Below are 19,016 nucleotides of genomic sequence, written 5' to 3' on the forward strand. Positions count from 1 at the left end.
AAGAACCTCTGGAACCATGTGTCAAACCATTCAGGGAAAATCCAGAAATTATTAGGGTCAATCAGACACACTTTTAAAATATTAATATTATTAACTTGAGACATTGACAGAATTAGAGAATGTGAATTTAAAACATATTCCCTGAAGTAAAAGATGCCTGTAAGGTGTCATCATTTATTAAGGGTAATCCACAAGATTTTCTCCAAATGGCACCAGTTTAGGACAGAGTAAAAGAGATGGAGCTAAACTTTGAGTCATCATCAGGGACAGTTGAGATGTATTGATTGAAATGCCTCTTTTTTCAGTGCCAGCAGAATCCTCCTTTCCCGCTACCACTACTCCTGACAGTACAAAGAAGCACCTCAAATCTGACATGCACATGCATTCATTCACACCTTCAGATGACAGATCTTTGCACATAAACTACCCATCTCTCCTTCCTTAAGACATCTCCCTGTTTGGACAGTTGTATCCTGACCAGTGTGTGTGTGTGTGTGTGTGTGTGTGTGTGTGTGTGTGTGTGTGTGTGTGTGTGTGTGTGTGTGTGTGTGTGTACATGCAAACACCCACGAGAAAAATGGCAAATGTCCCAAGATATTAGAGCAAAAAGTTTTACATAGCTGTGATAAGAAACTACTGCTGTTTTGTACCAGAAATCCCTCAACATTACAGAAACAAACAGAAACAGCTCAACTTCTACAAGCTGTCTTTTATTCTGGCAAAAACAATGAAGCCCAGTCCTTTGCACTGCTTGTAGTTATAGTTTAAGACACAAAATAAGACCTGTTTAAGGGTATATGTACATCACCCCCCCCTTTTGTACATGGGGTTGGGGTATCAAGTCAACACTGATGAAATGTCCTACAGCATATTTTACTAAATAAATAAAGCATTGACAAATATTCATAATCACCAAGCATGCAGTCTGAAAGCCGATCTTAACTGAAAATAAGAAAATGGTCCTGGTTTGGATTGTCTGCTATGATCTTTAATAGTCAGAAGAAGTTCAGAGGTAAGGAAACAAAGTCAAATGGGATTGTTGGAAATGTTGCAAATGAAGGGCAATTTGAAAAAAATATATATGTTTTTTGCACCAAGATTTATTTTTGAAGCACAACTTTAAAACTGTACTGTGTGGCGTTCAGAGGCCATCTGACTAGAATGTGAATCACCAGATAATCATTTTTTTATTACTTGAGACAGGGTAAATATACAAGACAAAACCATAGATATTCTAGTAGAAAATCAGGGACAGTTTATAGGTTCTATGTGTGTTTTTATGGGTATGAGAGGGAAAGTGTATCAGACTGAAAGATCAAAACTCAGTTAGAAGCGGGAGGGGGCAAATATTTGTCTTCACCAAAACCAGAGACAAAACTACAATAATCTGAGTTGATATCATATGAAGATTTTGCATTACTATGGATTTTATGTCTGCAACTGTAATGCTTAATGCCTGAGAGTCTGGAACAACTTTAGCTGTCACTATTTTGTCACAAAATCACTGACTTTCTGAGGCACAGAATGAAGTTTAGAGGCAGAATCAGGAATGCCTCTGGGTGCATAGCACTTCCCCCCCAAGTAAAAAGCTCATATTAGCTGATTCATCCATTTGCAAATCAGCACATACTAGCCAATGGGATGGTGTAGCAGAAACAAGTGTGGATGAGTTCCGTCATGTAATGTACATTACAGTCTTACTAGGTGAAGTTTTTATCAATCTACCCATCACTAGCTGTCCCCAGCAAAGCTTTACCAAATTCTTATTGTAAGCTGCCCTAGAGGTTGCACATCCTTAGCTGAAGGTGCTGCATTACTTTATATTAAACTAAATCAAATCACACATTTATCTCCATTATGTAATAAATTCACACATGCACAATACTGTACCGAGGTTAAATTAAAGAGAGAAAACAATCACTTTAGTCCTTTATTGGCTATACAAACTTTAAGCCCTAACAGCGTTATGAATAACTTGAGTAGTGAGGATATAAATGGGGTTCAATTAGGCAATAATTTGGATTTTATAAATGGAGTTCAATTTGGCCAAAATATTGACTCTGGTTGTAACACTGACTCAATCTCTAAGGAACCATCTAACATCTATAAGAGTGATAGAAATAGAGTTATTTCGTTTGCCACCACTTATGTTAAATTGAGTCCAGCATGCATTAACATACTAAATAAAAATTGGAATTTGTTTAAAAACAATGTATCCTTAATGAATAAAATAGGACATAAACCTACGGTGACATTTAGGCGTGGCTTAAATTTAAAGGACTCTAAGATTTCAACCCGACTTGTTGAGGAAGTCGACTGGGATGGTTAAATGTGAATCTTGTAACATGTGCAAACATGTACTAGTCAGCAATTCGTTTACATTGGGAAATGTAATTTACAAATTGCGAGACAAATATAATTGTAACTCAAAAGGAATCATCTATGTGGCCAAATGCTCTTTCTGTGCTGCCTTCTATGTGGGTAAAACTGAGCGTAGGCTCAGGGATAGAATTTATGAGCACATTTATGCCATTACCCAAAAGAAGGCAGACAATGCACTGGCCAAGCATGTTATGTGTCTTCCTGACCATATGTTTAAATTTTTGATTATTGACAGACTAGATAACAACCCTAGAGGTGGTCCCTACTCCCTGAAACTCTTGGAGTTAGAATTGAAGTTGCAAATTAAATTAAATGCCAGTAGTTACCCAGGCCTTAATGAAGCTTTATCAATAGGCGTTTTATTAAAATTGAGAAGTTTGGTGAGATAACCGACATTAACAACACATTGAATTTTCTTAACCAGTTTTTAGATTAACAACACAAAAGTAATCTAATAAGTATAACAAACTGATGTTTAGAATTAGGGAGTCACTCTACCTTTTGAAGTGTCTTTCAAATTGATATGTTATTTTATTTTTCATGAATTAAATTTATTATATTAGCACTTTAACATTATACATTTTTTGATATATATTTTGTATAAATTATTAATAATTTTCCCCTTATTTTTTATTATTTTTATTTTTATTTTTATTTGTTTTCTGTTATTGTGTACAACAATAGATTGGAGTTTACAATTGAGTCTGTTAGTTAATTATAAGGTTGATTAAGTTAAAATTTGGAAGTTTATCTAGTACTTTTACAGTCTATTGATTTTATTTAGCTTTAACAGTGCATCATTTCTTAGTATAACACTCTTTGCCTTTAAAAATTGTGCCTTTGAAAAGTTTAATTAATTATTTAATTATTTAATTGATTAATTATGGTGCCTTTTTGTATATAAAATATGTTGAAATCATTCTCATTTTGTATTCTGAAGAAGGCTATCTATTGTGTGCCGAAAAGCGCTTCAATTAAAGTTCGTTTTCAGGTTGGACGTGGATTTCGTTTTTTAGTTTTTGACAATACTGTACACGTTAGAATGAATTAAGAATTGCAATGCAAAATGCCTGTGGCAACGGATACTTGTTTTATGAAAAATTGCAGTACTGTGCAAAAATTGAACATCTTCAAAAACAAAGTACCTCAACATTTTTTTTTTTTTTTACCTTGCACATCTGCCTTTATAGGCTTGGGACAGTATTGTTAATTCTTATCAAATAACACCTCTATGGCTGACAGACCCTACGTCCCTGTTATCCCTTGGTTCTGTTAGTGGCTACTTACTAGCTTCTTGGTCCTTTTCTCAACTAGCACAATCCTGTCATTTATAATACTACCCTGTTAGAGGAGCAAAGACCATATTGCAAGCTGCTGTACAACTAATGCATTTAACTGTTTCTGTACTTCTAGCCTTATCATCATTTTTTAAACACTGGTCTGGACACAAGATAAGCAAAGGGCAGCAGTCTGCTGGCTTTCTGTGCAAAGGTGTGTTGACCCACTAAAGACTTAGCTCATCATAGTAGCTCAAGTTAACTGTGGCTCCAGGCAAAAAAACAAGTCCTTGCATTCAGGTGTTTAGCTAGATGCATGCTGATGAGTGACATTTGGTTTAGTGTTTATTTTACTGGAATTTCTTCCACATAGATTTTAACAATCACACACTCAACACAAGTGTTAAGTAGATAATTCATTACTAATTTGAACTGCACAACATAATTAAAAAGTCACGGCATCAATAAAGTTAAGCAGTAGCTAGGTTTGTTGGAACTGCAAAGGCTAAACCTGGCAATAATAACAACCTGTAAGCATTTCTGTAATAAAGTTACTGGCTGCATAAATATAACACTCAGCACCCTTTTCTTTCAATAAACTTAATTTCAGGTTCACAGTAAGCTTAGAAGATACTGAATGCTGTCTTGCATTTATTTGAACTTTAGCAGCTTACTCAACTGCAGTGCTGTGTGACTTGTTGTTCTCTACCTGACTATTGCTGATCTGTCTGCATTTGGTTTTGGCTTGGAGTTATTTATATCTTTTTCTTAAACTACATTTTGTTTTATTTTAAGTTTTTTTTGTCCTTTTTTGAAGTTTTAACAGGTCTTGGCCGGGGTCAGTTAGAAAAAAATTATTTTGCATACAGTGAATAACATCCAGCTAATTGGTGGGAGTAGCTGAGAAATAACATTGATCACTTAACTACAGATATTTAGTAGTAGCATCTTTATTTAGCTGTAGTGCTGTGTGACTTGTGATCTCTGCTTGACTATTGCTGACCTCTGTCTGCATTTGATTTTTCCCACCCATCTGCTTTATTCCTGTTGTATTTTTAGACTTGGTGTCTTTTGAGTTGCCCATCAGTAATATAACTCTGATTTTGGACATTCCTCCCAGTCTCATCACATCAGCTCATTCTACTGGGCACTGAGACATCAATTGGGGAGGGCCTCCCTCTCAGTCTCTTAAACTTGAATTATCTTCTGTTTCCTACCTTCCCACTTACTAAATAAAATCCACTTTATTCAGCTGTTTTTACCTTATTTGTTGTTCTTCTATCTTTATTTAGCTTTTTGCTGAATGTTCTTAAAGTGTTCAGTTCCATTTAATCTGCTGCATTTATTACTACTTGTTAGTAGCACTATTACACTGTAACTGTTATTCTAATAATCTTAGTTCTGATTTAAGCAGTTGGGTTCCAAATCAGTTATTTTACATTAAGAAGGTTTGTGGTCTACAGTCTTGTAAAAGGAGAGGGTAGCTCCCACTCTTCTAAGCTGGGAACTGCTGGTGAAGGCTTATTGTTATTCTAAGTATATTTGTTCTGGTTTAAGCACTTGGGCTACAAACCAATTATTTTATACTAGGAAGGTTTGTGGTCTAGACTGTTGTGGCAGGAGAGGCTAGTCTGCACCCTTCTGAGCTGGGAATTGCTGTTATAGGTTTTAGTGTTCCTTTACTTAATTGGCTAGAGGGCTAGCTTGTCTAAAATCTGAATCCCCATAAAAGGGCGTCTACTAATATTGGCACTGACACAACAAGACAACAAGAGAGAGCCAACTGAATTACATTTACTGATCTGGAAAGCCAATAGCATCACTAACTTTATTAGAAGGTACAAGGTCACTAAGACAAATAAAAACACCATCTCAAGACTTGTATATATAACATACCTATATGCTAATAAATGGACTCTGCATTACTATTTAGTTGTAAGTATGGAATGTTAGCATCTTCTCAATTTCTAAGCACTAAAAAGCAGGAGGTAGAAGCCATGAGTGGGTCAAGTGCTATGAATCCAACTAATAAATTAGTCACCAGTCCTTTCATTTGTCACACTATGAGGGTGGTCTTTATAAACAGGGTTTTCTAAACAATGGCTTCTTTGTATTTTCTGACAAGGCATACATTCATTCACTTAAAACAGTTTTTTTCTTGTAGAAATGTCTTTATCAAACCCATTAAATAGTCTTAAAACATGCAACAGTATCAATTACAGTGATAAAATTCAAAACCTCAAACCACTGAAAGTAGCATTTGATAAAATAGAGAAATTAAAATAGATAAAAAAGAATGTAAAAAAAACAATGGATAATGCAATAGATCCTTTAACAAGCCAATTGCATGTGGAAATACAAGGATAAATCTATAAAACATAATCATAATGTTATTTAACATTCTGGATGCAACGGTAACCATTGAAATCCTGTAATCATTGCCTGGGTATGATAAATAAAAACATTTCAGTACTCATTCCATTTGTTCATACATTTTTTGTCATGTGACCATGCCTTATGTCTGTAACATAGTCTCTGCATGACTAACAACCACTCCCCTGGGAATTTTTTCCAGTTCAAAAACCCAAATGCTCAAAAACTGGTTTTACCAAGATGATGTTAGAGCTTCTTAAGGTCATCTTTCCACAAACTCTAAAACCAGTGTTCTACTTTCCCTGTCCCACCAGACAGTCAACTAATCAAACTACGCCCCCCCCCCCTTTTGCAAATTCCTGGATCCGCCACTGCCATGTCTGTACATGAGGATTCAGATGCTGATGTAGTGTTATTCCATGTCTGTACATGAGGATTCACATGCTGAAGTAGTATTATACCATGTCTGTACATGAGGATTCAGATGCTGAAGTAGCATGATACCATGTCTGAACATGAGGATTCAGATGCTGATCCACCATGATACTGTATTTGTACATGAGGATTCAGAGGCTGATACAGTGTGATACCATGTCTGTAAATGAAAATTCAGATGTGGATGCAGCGTGATACCATGTCTGTAGATTAGGATTCAGACGCTGATACAGCGTGATACCATGTCAGTACATTAGGATTCAGATGCTGAAGTAGCATGATACCATGTCTATACATGAGGATTCAGATGCTGATGCAGTGTGATACCATGTCTGTACATGAGGATTCAGACCTGATCCAGTGTGATACCATGTCAGTACATGAGGATTTACATACTGATGCAGTGTGATAGCATGTCTGTACATGAGGATTCACAGGCTGATGCAGCGTGATATCATGTTTATACATGAGGATTCAGAGGCTGATGCAGTGTGATACCATGTCTGTGCATGAGGATTCAGATGCTGAAGCAGCATGTTACCATGTCTGTACATGAGGATTTAGATGCTGATGCAGTGTTATTCCATGTCTTTATATGAGGAATCAGATGCTGAAGTAGCATGACAGCATGTCAGTACATGAGGATTCAGACACTGATGCTGCGGGATACCATGTCTGTACATGAGGATTTAGATGCTGCTGCTGCATGATACCATGTCTATACATGAGGATTCAGATGTTGATGTAGTGTGATACCATGTCTGCACATGAGGATTCAGATGCTGATGCAGCGTGATATCTTGTCAGTGCATGTGGATTCAGATGCTGATGCAGTGTTATTCCACGTGTGTGTATGAGGATTCAGTTGCTGAAGTAGCATGATACCATGTCTGTATATGAGGATTCAGATGCTGATGCAGTGTGATACCATGTCTGTACATGAGGATTCAGATGCTGATGCACTGTTATTCCATGTCTGTATATGAGGATTCAGATGCTGATACAGCGTGATACCATGTCTGTACATGAGGATTCAGATGCTGATGCAGTGTGATACCATGTCTGTACATGAGGATTCAGACACTGATGCAGTGTGATAACATGTTTGTACATGAGGATTCAGATGCAGATGCAGTGTGATCCCATGTCTGTACATGAGGATTTAGATGCTGATGCAGTGTTATTCCATGTCTGTATATGAGGACTCAGATGATGTAGTAGCATGACACCATGTCTGTACATGAGGATTCAGATGCTGATGCAGTGTTATTCCATGTCTGTATATGAGGATTCAGATGCTGATGCAGTGTGATACCATGTCTGTACATGAGGATTCAGATGCTGATGCAATGTTATTCTGTGTCTGTACATGAGGATTCAGATGCTGATACAGCATAATACCATGTCTGTACATGAGGATTCAGACATTGATGCAGCGTGATACAATGTCTGTACATGAGGATTCAGATGCTGATGCAACGTGATACCATGTCTGTACACAAGGATTCAGACGCTGATGCAGTGTGATACCATGTTTGTACATGAGGATTCAGATGCTGAAGGAGAGTGATACCATGTCTACACGAGGATTCAGATGCTGATGCGGTGTGATACCATCTCTGTACATGAGGATTCAGATGCTGAAGTAGCGTGATACCATCTCTGTAAATGAGGATTTAAATGCTTATGCAATGTGATACCATGTCTGTACATGAGTATTCAGACCTGATGCAGTGTGATACCGTGTCAGTACAAGAGGATTCAGATGCTGATGCAGTGTGATACCATGTCTGTACATGAGGATTCAGATGCTGATGGAGCATGATACCATGTCTGTACATGAGGATTTGGATGATGCAGTGTGATAGCATGTCTGTATATGAGGATTCAGAGGCTGATGCAGTGTGATATCATGTCTGTACATGAGGATTCAGAGGCTGATGCAGTGTGATACAATGTCTGTACATGAGGATTCAGACGCTGATGCAGCGTGTTACCATGTCTGTACATGAGGATTTAGATGCTGATGCAGTGTTATTCCATGTCTTTATATGAGGAATCAGATGCTGAAATAGCATGATATCATGTCAGTACATGAGGATTCAGATGCTGATGCAGTGTTATTCCATGTCGGTGTATGAGGATTCAGATGATAAAGTAGCATGATACCATGTCTGTACATGAGGATTCAAATGCAGATGCAGTGTTATTCCATGTCTGTATATGAGGATTCAGATGCTGATGCAGTGTTATTCCATGTCTGTATATGAGGATTCAGATGCTGATGCAGTGTGATACCATGTCTGTACATGAGGATTCAGATGCTAATGCAATGTTATTCCATGTCTGTATATGAGGATTCAGATGCTAATACAGCGTGATACCATGTCTGTACATGAGGATTCAGATGCTGATGCAGCATGATACCATGTCTATACATGAGGATTCAGACTGTTTGTACATGAGAATTCAGATGCTGATGCAGTGTGATACCATGAATGTACATGAGGATTTAGATGCTGATGCAGTGTTATTCTATGTCTGTATATGAGGAATCAGATCATGAAGTAGCATGATATCATGTCTGTACATGAGGATTCAGATGCTGGTGCAGTGTTATTCCATGTCTTTATATGAGGATTCAGACGCTGATGCAGTGTGACACCATGTCTGTACATAAGGATTCAGATGCTGATGCACTGTTATTCTGTGTCTGTACATCAGGATTCAGATGCTGATACAGCATAATACCATGTCTGTACATGAGGATTCAGACACTGATGCAGTGTGATACCAGGCCTCTACATGAGGATTCAGATGCTGATGCAACGTGATACCATGTCTGTACAAGAGGATTCAGATGCTGATGCAGTGTGATACCATGTCTGTACATGAGGATTCAGATGCTGATGGAGCATTATACCATGTCTGTAAATGAGGATTTAGATGATGCAGTGTGATAGCATGTTTGTTATTGAGGATTCAGAGGCTGTTGCAGTGTGATATCATGTCTGTACATGAGGATTCAGACGTTGATGCAGGGTGTTACCATGTCTGTACATGAGGATTTAGATGCTGATGCAGTGTTATTCCATGTCTTTATATGAGAAATCAGATGCTGAAGTAGCATGATAGCATGTCAGTGCATGAGGATTCAGACGTTGATGCAGCATGATACCATGTCTGTACATGAGGATTTAGATGCTGATGCAGCGTGATACCATGTCTATACATGAGGATTCAGATGCTGATGCAGCATGATACCATGTCTGTACATGAGAATTCAGATGATGAAGTAGCATGATACCATGTCTGTACATGAGGATTCAGATGCAGTGTTATTCCATGTCTGTATATGAGGATTCAAATGCTGATGCAGTGTGATACCATGTCTGTATATGAAGATTCAGATGCTGATACAGTGTTGTTCCATGTCTGTATATGAGGATTCAGATGCTGATACAGCGTGATACCATGTCTGTACATGAGGATTCAAATGCTGATGCAGCATGATACCATGTCTGTACACGAGGATTCAGACGCTGATGCAGTGTGATACCATGTTTGTACCTGAGGATTCAGATGCTGATGCAGTGTGATACCATGTCTGTACATGAGGATTTAGATGCTGATGCAGTGTTATTCCATGTCTGTATATGAGGAATCAGATGATGAAGTAGCATGATACCATGTCTGTACATGAGGATTCAGATGCTGATGCAGTGCTATTCCATGTCTGTATATGAGGATTCAAATGCTGATGCAGTGTGATACCATGTCTGTACATGAGGATTCAGATGCTGATGCAGTGTTATTCCGTGTCTGTACATGAGGATTCAGATGATGATATAGTAAGATACCATGTCTATACATGAGGATTCAGACGCTGATGCAGTGTGATACCATCTCTGTGCATGAGGATTCAGATGCTGAAGTAGCATGATACCATGTCTGTACATGAGGATTCAGACACTGATACAGCGTGATATCATGTCAGTACATGTGGATTCAGTTGCTGATGCAGTGTTATTCCATGTCCATATATGAGGATTCAGATGATGAAGTAGCATGATACCTTGTCTGTACATGAGGATTCAGATGCAGTATTATTCCATGTCTGTATATGAGGATTCAGATGATGATGCAGTGTGATACCATGCCTGTACATGAGGATTCAGATGCTGATGCAGCATGATATCATGTCTGTACATGAGGATTCAGAGGCTGATGCAGCGTGATACCATGTTTGTACATGAAGATTCAGATGCTGATGTAGTGTGATACCATGTCTGTACATGAGGATTTACATGCTGATGCAGTGTTATTCCATGTTTGTATATGAGGAATCAGATGCTGAAGTAGCATGATAACATGTCAGTACATGAGGATTCAGATGCTGATGCAGTGTGATACCATGTCTGTACATGAGGATTTAGATGCTGATGCAGTGTTATTCCATGTGTGTATATGAGGAATCAGATGCTGAAGTAGCATGATAGCATGTCAGTACAAGAGGATTCAGACGCTGATGCAGTGTGATACCATGACTGTACATGGGGATTCAGACGCTGATGCAGTGTGATACCATGTCTGTTCATGAGGATTCAGACCCTGATGCAGTGTGATACCATGTCTGTACATGAGGATTCAGACCCTGATGCAGTGTGATACCATGTCTGTACATGAGGATTCAGATGCTGATGCAGTGTGATACCATGTCTGTACATGAGGATTCAGACGCTGATGCAGCGTAACACCATGTCTGTACATGATTCAGATGCTGATGCAGCTTGATACCATGTCTGTACATGAGGATTCAGATGCTGAAGTAGCATGATACCATTTCTGTACATGAGGATTCAGATGTTGATGCACCGTGATACCATGTCTGTGTATGAGGATTCAAATGCTGATACAGCGTGATACCATGTCAGTGCATGAGGATTCAGACGCTGATGCAGTGTGATACCATGTCTGAATATGAGGATTCAGATGCTGATGCAGCGTGATACCATGTCTGTACATGAGGATTTAGATGCTGATGCAGTGTGATACCATGTCTGTACATAAGGATGCAGCGTGATACCATGCCTGTACATGAGGATTCAGATGCTGATGCAGTGTGATACCATGTCTGTACATGAGGATTCAGACACTGCGGCAGTGGGATACCATGTCTGTACATGAGGATTCAGATGCTGATGCAGTGTGATACCATGTCTGTACATGAGGATTCAGATGCTGATGCAGCGTGACACCATGTCTGTACATGAGGATGCATTGTGATATCATGTCTGCACATGAGGATTCAGACGCTGATACAGTGTACTACCATGTCTGTACATTAGGATTCAGATGCTGATGCAGCGTGATACCATGTCTGTACATGAGGATTCAGACACTGATGCAGTGTGATACCATGTCTGTATATGAGGATTCAGATGCTGCTGCAGTGTGATACCATGTCTGTACATGAGGATTCAGACGCTGATGCAGGGTGATACCATGTCTGTACATGAGGATTCAGACGCTGATGCAGCGTGATACCATGTCTGTACATGACGATTTAGATGCTGATGCAGTGTGATACCATGTCTGTACATGAGGATGCAGCGAGATACCATGTCTGTACATGAGGATTCAGATGCTGATGCAGTGTGATACCATGTATGTACATGAGGATTCAGATGCCGATGCAGAGTGATACCATGTCTGTACATGAGGATTCAGACACTGATGCAGTGTGATACCATGTCTGTACATAAGGATTCAGATGCTGATGCAGCGTGGTACCATGTCTGTACATGAGAATTCAGACGCTGTTGCAGTGTGATACCACATGTGTACATTTGGATTTAGATGCTGATTCAGCATGATACCCTATCTGTGCATGAGGATTCAGATGCTGATGCAGCATGATACCATGTCTGTACATGAGGATTCAGACTCTGTTGCAGTGTGAAACCATGTTTGTACATGAGGGTTCAGACGCTGATGCAGTGTGATACCATGTCTGTACATGAAGATTCAGAAGCTGATGCAGTGTGATACCATGCCTGTACATGAGGATTGTTTTTGTACTTGTTATGTTTCACTTAAGCTCATCTACCATCCTGATCTCCATACATTCACTTTTTGGGCCTTCATGGTAGTCAGCTGTTGTATCCTGTATCTCCATCACTGTTTCTAATCAGATGGTGTCGGTCCTCTTAAGGTTCAGAAATGGAATCTTGAAAGTTACTACAAAATGTGGGTTCACTGGACAGAGCTCCAGCGCACTTGAGTACAGCCTTGAAGGTCCAGTGAGCCTGTGGTACCATGGGAACAAACACTATCTAGCTTCCCTTGCTCAGTGAAGGTAAGGAATGCACTAAACCAACTACTCACATGTATACTCATGTACATGTTCTCACTGTACAGCGATTCAAAGTGGTTTACTCCACCATGAGAATTAAGTGCTCTCACTTGGTATACCAAACTGTCTTGTCTCTCCTGTAGGTCATGTATGGAAGAGTCACCATTCACTTTCCTAGAGTTTAACTGGGTGGAAGAAACCTGTCCTAAAGAAGTCCAGCCCTTGTCAACTTGAATTTCTCCCTGTTTTTCTATTCCGTGTTCCACTTGCTGAATGTTTTTGTGGTTTTTAGATATCTACTTTTACTAATTGAAGTTGAGATAAATACTGGATTAACCCAAAAATAAGGTGTGCATCCTCTGGCAAATAAGCAGTTCATGTTGGCACTCCAGGAGGGCTGGAGATGTGCCCTGTCTTAAGTATACTATAAATAAGAGGTCAAAAGATGGCCCACTCCCTATGGTGACAGGATAAATTCATGGTGAACCAAGTGTAGGTAACAACTGGCAGTACCAGTTCACTGTGTTTTCCTGAAAGGGGGTGCATTTATAAGAATGTAATGGAACAAACTGTAGCTGTCAGTACCTACCCAAAACAATTATTACAAGCACCCACATGCCACAGCCATAGCAGAAAACAACAGCTTCATGGGTATTTCAACCCCCTCTCTCCAGATAGCCCTCCAAAACAGAACCCTTTTTCCAAGCTCACACAATCAGCATAGTATGTAAGAATGCAATATTGTCTGAGGGATAGCTGTAAACAGTGATGACTTCTGAATGGTTCTCACAAGTGTGGCAGACAGTTGCATTTCTTTTATTTTCATGCCAAGAAAAAACTTATTAAACAAACACAGCAAGAAAATGTAACCTTTACCAGAACACACCATTTCAAATGACTGAATAAACCTTTACAAAGCAAACTTGCAACAGAGCAAAAAGACGTACCCATAATCAACAGGCAGGACTGGCACTGCATTTTTCAATGGTCCGTCGCTGGTTGGAGGTGGAGGTGGAGGAGGCTGCTGAGGCCTGTTCAGGCTAGGCTGTCTCAGTGCCACAGTGGAGGGTCTGAAGTCATGGTCACCGATTTGGTTCAAAGGTATGTGCTGCTGGCTGTCCCCTGCTACAGGAGCAGGTACGACCGACTGCTGATGAACAGAGTGGTTTGGAGTTGCTGGATATGAGTAATCTGTCAGGTCAGATGCATGTGACCTAAATTTAGATACACCCAAAAAAAGAAAGTTAATAAAAGCAAAAGGTTACTGTTACATGTGTATACTTCTTCTAAAAATAATGTTTTCAAAACAATCTTATTAGCTAAAATAGGATGTACCGTCAGAAAATGAAATAACATTTTTACATTACTTTTCCTGCTTAAATAATTTCTCAGGGTGTATAAAAATACTACAATAGCTTTACATGAACTATTTAAAGTTGTACCTTGTAGCTGTCAATCCCATTAAAGCATCTAGATAATACACAATTATACAAAGTAGTTATTTTTATTACTTTCCCTACCCCAAGTATCATAGAATTACCCCCCTTGGCTTCTCTGTCCACCCAATTCCCCAAATGTTCTTTTCCATTTTCTCCTGATACAAGGCTTCACCAACTCAGCATTCTGACTTCTCAGGAAGTCAACTTCACACTGCTCACTTGTTACCCTTGGGAGCAAAGAATCCTAATAGGGAGCTGCAGGAATGAAGTTAGGAGACATAATTCATGCAACACCTGGTCATACACTCTAACTGTGGAAGCAGCTAGTGCAACAATGTCAGGCTGTCATCATTGCCCTTACTTGTTCTTGAGATGACCTGTGAGACTTCTGATCACTATGAGAGCATGCCTGAGCATGGAGTCCCCCACACCCTTTTTCCAGGACAGGAGAGCTGGTAATGAGCCACTTCATGTTATTTCCCCCACCACCAACCCTGTTAGTGGCCCACATCCATTCCCAAGCTCAGGTTAACTGCAGCTCTGATGGATTCCCAGCCGCTGCTCCATTAAACCACCATTCCAAAGTAAATATTCTTGTATAACTGCTAAAAAGTTACTACAACTAGTCATCTTCCAGCTGTCTGACAATGCAGTGACTGAACAAAAGTTCTCAGTGAGGAAGAATTACATACTGGACAGCAGCAGTTAAAACTGTTGCGTACAAATGGATAACAATCCAGACAACACTAGAAGACACATTTCTGCAAGGGGGAATCCCATCCATGTGGGAAAGCTGCTGCTTGACAAAAAATTAGGTAACACACAGTCACCTTCCAAGTCATTAACCACAAAACTTGAAGGACTACTACATTTCAAATTTATGTAAATAATTTTATGACAATGTGAAACCAATACACTTTATACGGATATGATTCTGCAGTGAAACCAAGTATTACTTCTAGTACATTAAGTTAGGATGTGAAGGTGCAGTCTCACATGGGCAAAGACGTGTTTTAACATTCTGTGATACGGTTAACTACAGAGTTCTTGTTAGTGCACATGGGAAACAGGACTTACGTTATTTTCTATATTTTTATCAGCATAATTAAACAGTCAGTTCTACAGGGATCTGACTATTTAAAGTCAAAGTCTTGATAATTGATTACGTCAGAGTCAAACTTTTGTCATGCTCCATGGAAACCCTGCACTCCATTACCTATGCTACGTAATTATTATTACTCCAATATCACATAACCTTGGATATTAAGTACAGCACCTGGTTTTATATGAATCCAAGTACTGTATTAACCTCTCAGGCTAAACCTCAGAGTAAAAATACTAAAGTAGTGGAGGTTAAGGCATGTAACCTCCAACATGGGGTTGTAGGGGTTCCCTCTGCTTAACCACTGTTTATCTGGGGTCTTACATATGCTTTAGCCATGGTGATTGGCATATTTTCAACTAAGAATGCTGTGCTTTCAAGCTGATGTGATTTTGCAGCATAGCTCTATCATCTCAATAAAGTCAGTTAGATGCGGTGTGACCCATACCTCTCAACCTCTTACAGCAAGAAATCTGGACAAAGCCATATATAAAAGTGGGACAAAGGCCCAAAAATATGGACAATTTAAACATTGTTCTTACAAACTTAGAAAGTTGATAGAATAACAGGTTTTGCATTAACATGAATTTTCTGAAGGGTGTAAAGTCTGAAACTCAAATGTCTGTCATCATTTTCTAACTTCAATCTTTAATGATTTGCCACAGATTTGCCAGAAAACCACAATTTTATGAAAAACGGACCAAAAATGTGGGGTAAAATTCTGAACATTCTGAAAAAATCTGTAGAGTTGAGAGGTATGGTGTGACCATCTGTAACAATCCCAGCTATTACATGACAAATGTTTAAAGAGATGCAGATGTTATCAGAATACCTAATAACTACAAAAACTGTAGCCAAGGGAAAGTATATGAAGACAAAAGGAATCCTTGATTTTAAGGACTGGACCATGGTATTTCACCCCCCTCCCCCAGCATCTAACTTGCCATTGCACCAACAATGAGGTAACAGACTGTCTGTTCTTCTCCATGTGCCGCAATGCAGATATCTGTCTGCACAACTACACTCACCATCCACCTATACCGAATCTTCCTATCTCCACAAGAGGAATGTCCACAGCCAAGCATCTTCAACCCCTGCCTTGGAGTAGGAGACTTCCCACTGGCAATTCTAATCTTTTCTCAGTTTGGGCCCCTAATAAAACCTGTGTCACTGGTACAACAGAAGGGAGCTTTCCTTCTGTGCCAAGGCTGCCGAATAGAACTTCAGTGCAACTGAGATAGAAGTACATGTGTGTAGCCTTGAGCACTGGGTTAGTCAACAAGTGTTCTTTATAAACACCTACAAAGTGAAATGCTTTCAAAGTGATGTGCAGTACAACTGATAAACATTAGCTATAAATATGTGTAAAAGCTAGAACTCTGCTAACCATACACTATTACAACCATATTTCATATTTTTTTAACTTTGGCATAATAAAGTTTTAGCTGGCACAGAAATGCATGCAGGAAAATAAAATCACTATTCACAACTGATGGTTTCCCAAAGCCAGTTTACTTTTTTATGTATGTAATAATCTGCTCTGTGGTTAATAGCTGTATAAAGCCTTTTGCACTGAACTAGTTTATGCAAGATGAAGAAAGTTAAGAATATAAGTATAGCATAAACAAAAATGTGGCACAAGTAAAAAAGCAAAGAAAGACAGTAAGTAACTATGAATGTGAGTATTTTAAGTAACTGAGCAAAGTATGCAAAAATGTAAATTCATTCTGTAATAAACTGTATTGCCAGCAGGGAGTGCTAAAGGTACAGCACCAGGAAAGGATCAATTTTCCATAAGAATACACAGAAATCCTTATTAGTGCAGAGAGCCATGCAACCAAGTGATGCTAAAGACATAACATCTTCAATCAGCTTCAGCAAATGGAAATAAGACCAGAAGCAACACTGGCAGGTAGAACTTACTGCCAAGGTTTTGATTAAAAACAAATAAACCAACCCTTCAGGAATTCTGCTGTCATTCAAGCCCCCAGCCTGCTCCAGTCTGTTTGCGTCACTCATGAACTCTATGCCCATTTTCTTTCGTTCCCATTCTTCTCTTCTTGTTTTCACTTTTCTCACATTAATTTGCTGGCTTCTGTCTGGATTCAGCTTGTGCTTCTCTCTCTGGAGTACAACAGGTACAGCAGAATATGAAACAAGGCCACTGCATAACCATCAAGAATACTACTGGAAAACACAACGAAATGCAAGGCCAAAGAAGGATTCTCCTATAACGTTTGGAGTACAGATTAGCCACATCTTTAAAAAGCAGCTGCAGCAAAAAATATCCACCCTTAAAGTACATTACAAGTATTAGAGCCATTTACTTAAAATCAAGACTGATATAAAATAATTTGCTCTACAGCCTAGCCAACAAAAACTGTCCTGATAAATGAAAAATAGAACCGGTGGAACAATGTGTTTAAATAAACCTAAAACATATTTTCTGAGAAGGTGGTAACTCTGGAGTGAACTGAATTTACTGCCTTGTGTGTGATACTATCAGGAAAATGTACTTATCTAACAAGGTGTAACACTGATAAAGAGGTCATAAACAATATGCTAATATAAATACCACTCAAACATCATTAGCTGTAGTGCAAAATAATGGAGATATAAATACTCATTATGCCAGCTGAGGTTTAACAAGGCTCTTTGCAGTAGGTGCAGTAGCTGGGAATATCCTTCTTTTGTTCAGTCAAGCAGCTGTTCCTTTAAACCTCAAGATACACTGCTTGAGAATATGTGCCCACATTAGCCCATAAAGGGGGTGTCCCTGCAGCAGGCAAAAAGACACACGTCAATCCTCTGAAAACCCAGTTCTTGACTCCCAACCAAACATGGGGAACATCCGAGGATGAAAGTAATACAAGGGCATATAAACATGTAATACAACTGGCTCATCTACAATGAACTCAGATGAAGAGTCCCCTCCAAGAGGAATAGATTGGAGGTTAAAAGCATCGATCAATGAGAATCTGTCAAACATCGACTGATACTGAGCATGCTCACACACTGTTATAACTTACTTTGAAGGGCACTCTGCTGCAGACGAAAAACTTAAATAAATCCCACCGAGCATCCACAACAGCAATCAAGAGTACCATGCTTCAGCAAGGGAAAAGATGTGCTACTCTAGACTTTATCAGGTATAACATGGACAAGGTTTAAACTTGTTGATTTATAGTTGCCAGCTTATTGTTTTATACAGAAATCACTACAGGCATGGCTTCTACTGGGACACCAGTTGTGATTTAGGATGTGCGGACTCCTCCTCAGTTGTGCAACCATGGTATTAATATACTAAAGTAAGTAAATGTGGTTCTGAGGGATATAGGGGCTAAAAGAAAAAAAAAACACCTTTTTTTACAGCATTTTGATCAACCTAAAGTTTTTACTTTATTGGGCTAAAGCTTCAGCTAGCCAAAACTCCAAAAATGCAGGGGAAGTAGTGGAAGTCAAAAGATGATCAGACAAAATTGTCCGAAAGCACTGAATTCCCAAAGAACACTACATTTCTGGAAGGGAGGATTCAAATTTAGGTCCTTATTGCAGGTATACACAGAGTCAGGTGGCTGCAGTGCAGATGTCCACTATGGGCACATTCATAAAGCAAGTGCTAGTGACAGTCACCCCCTAGTGGATGAGTCTTA

At 39.1% G+C, this 19,016-nt stretch overlaps 1 protein-coding gene across 6 annotated transcripts in view; it reads right to left on the reverse strand.

Annotated features, from left to right (window-relative positions):
- The window catches only part of WASF3 (WASP family member 3), a 1,314,000-nt gene that overhangs the window by 221,987 nt on the left and 1,072,997 nt on the right, over positions 1–19,016 (reverse strand). For 5 of the 6 annotated variants that reach the window (XM_044073287.1, XM_044073286.1, XM_044073285.1 and 2 more), the window contains one exon: positions 13,770–14,036. In XM_044073287.1, the coding sequence (XP_043929222.1) occupies positions 13,770–14,036 (267 nt within the window). Of the gene's footprint in view, positions 1–13,769; positions 14,037–17,320; positions 17,488–19,016 lie in introns of all 6 variants that reach the window. The other variant, XM_044073288.1, reaches the window with a different exon arrangement.

The sequence above is a fragment of the Protopterus annectens genome, chromosome 5.part1 (genome assembly GCF_019279795.1).
Source record: "Protopterus annectens isolate FY-2018-M chromosome 5.part1, PAN1.0, whole genome shotgun sequence".
Classification (NCBI taxonomy): domain Eukaryota; kingdom Metazoa; phylum Chordata; order Ceratodontiformes; family Protopteridae; genus Protopterus; species Protopterus annectens.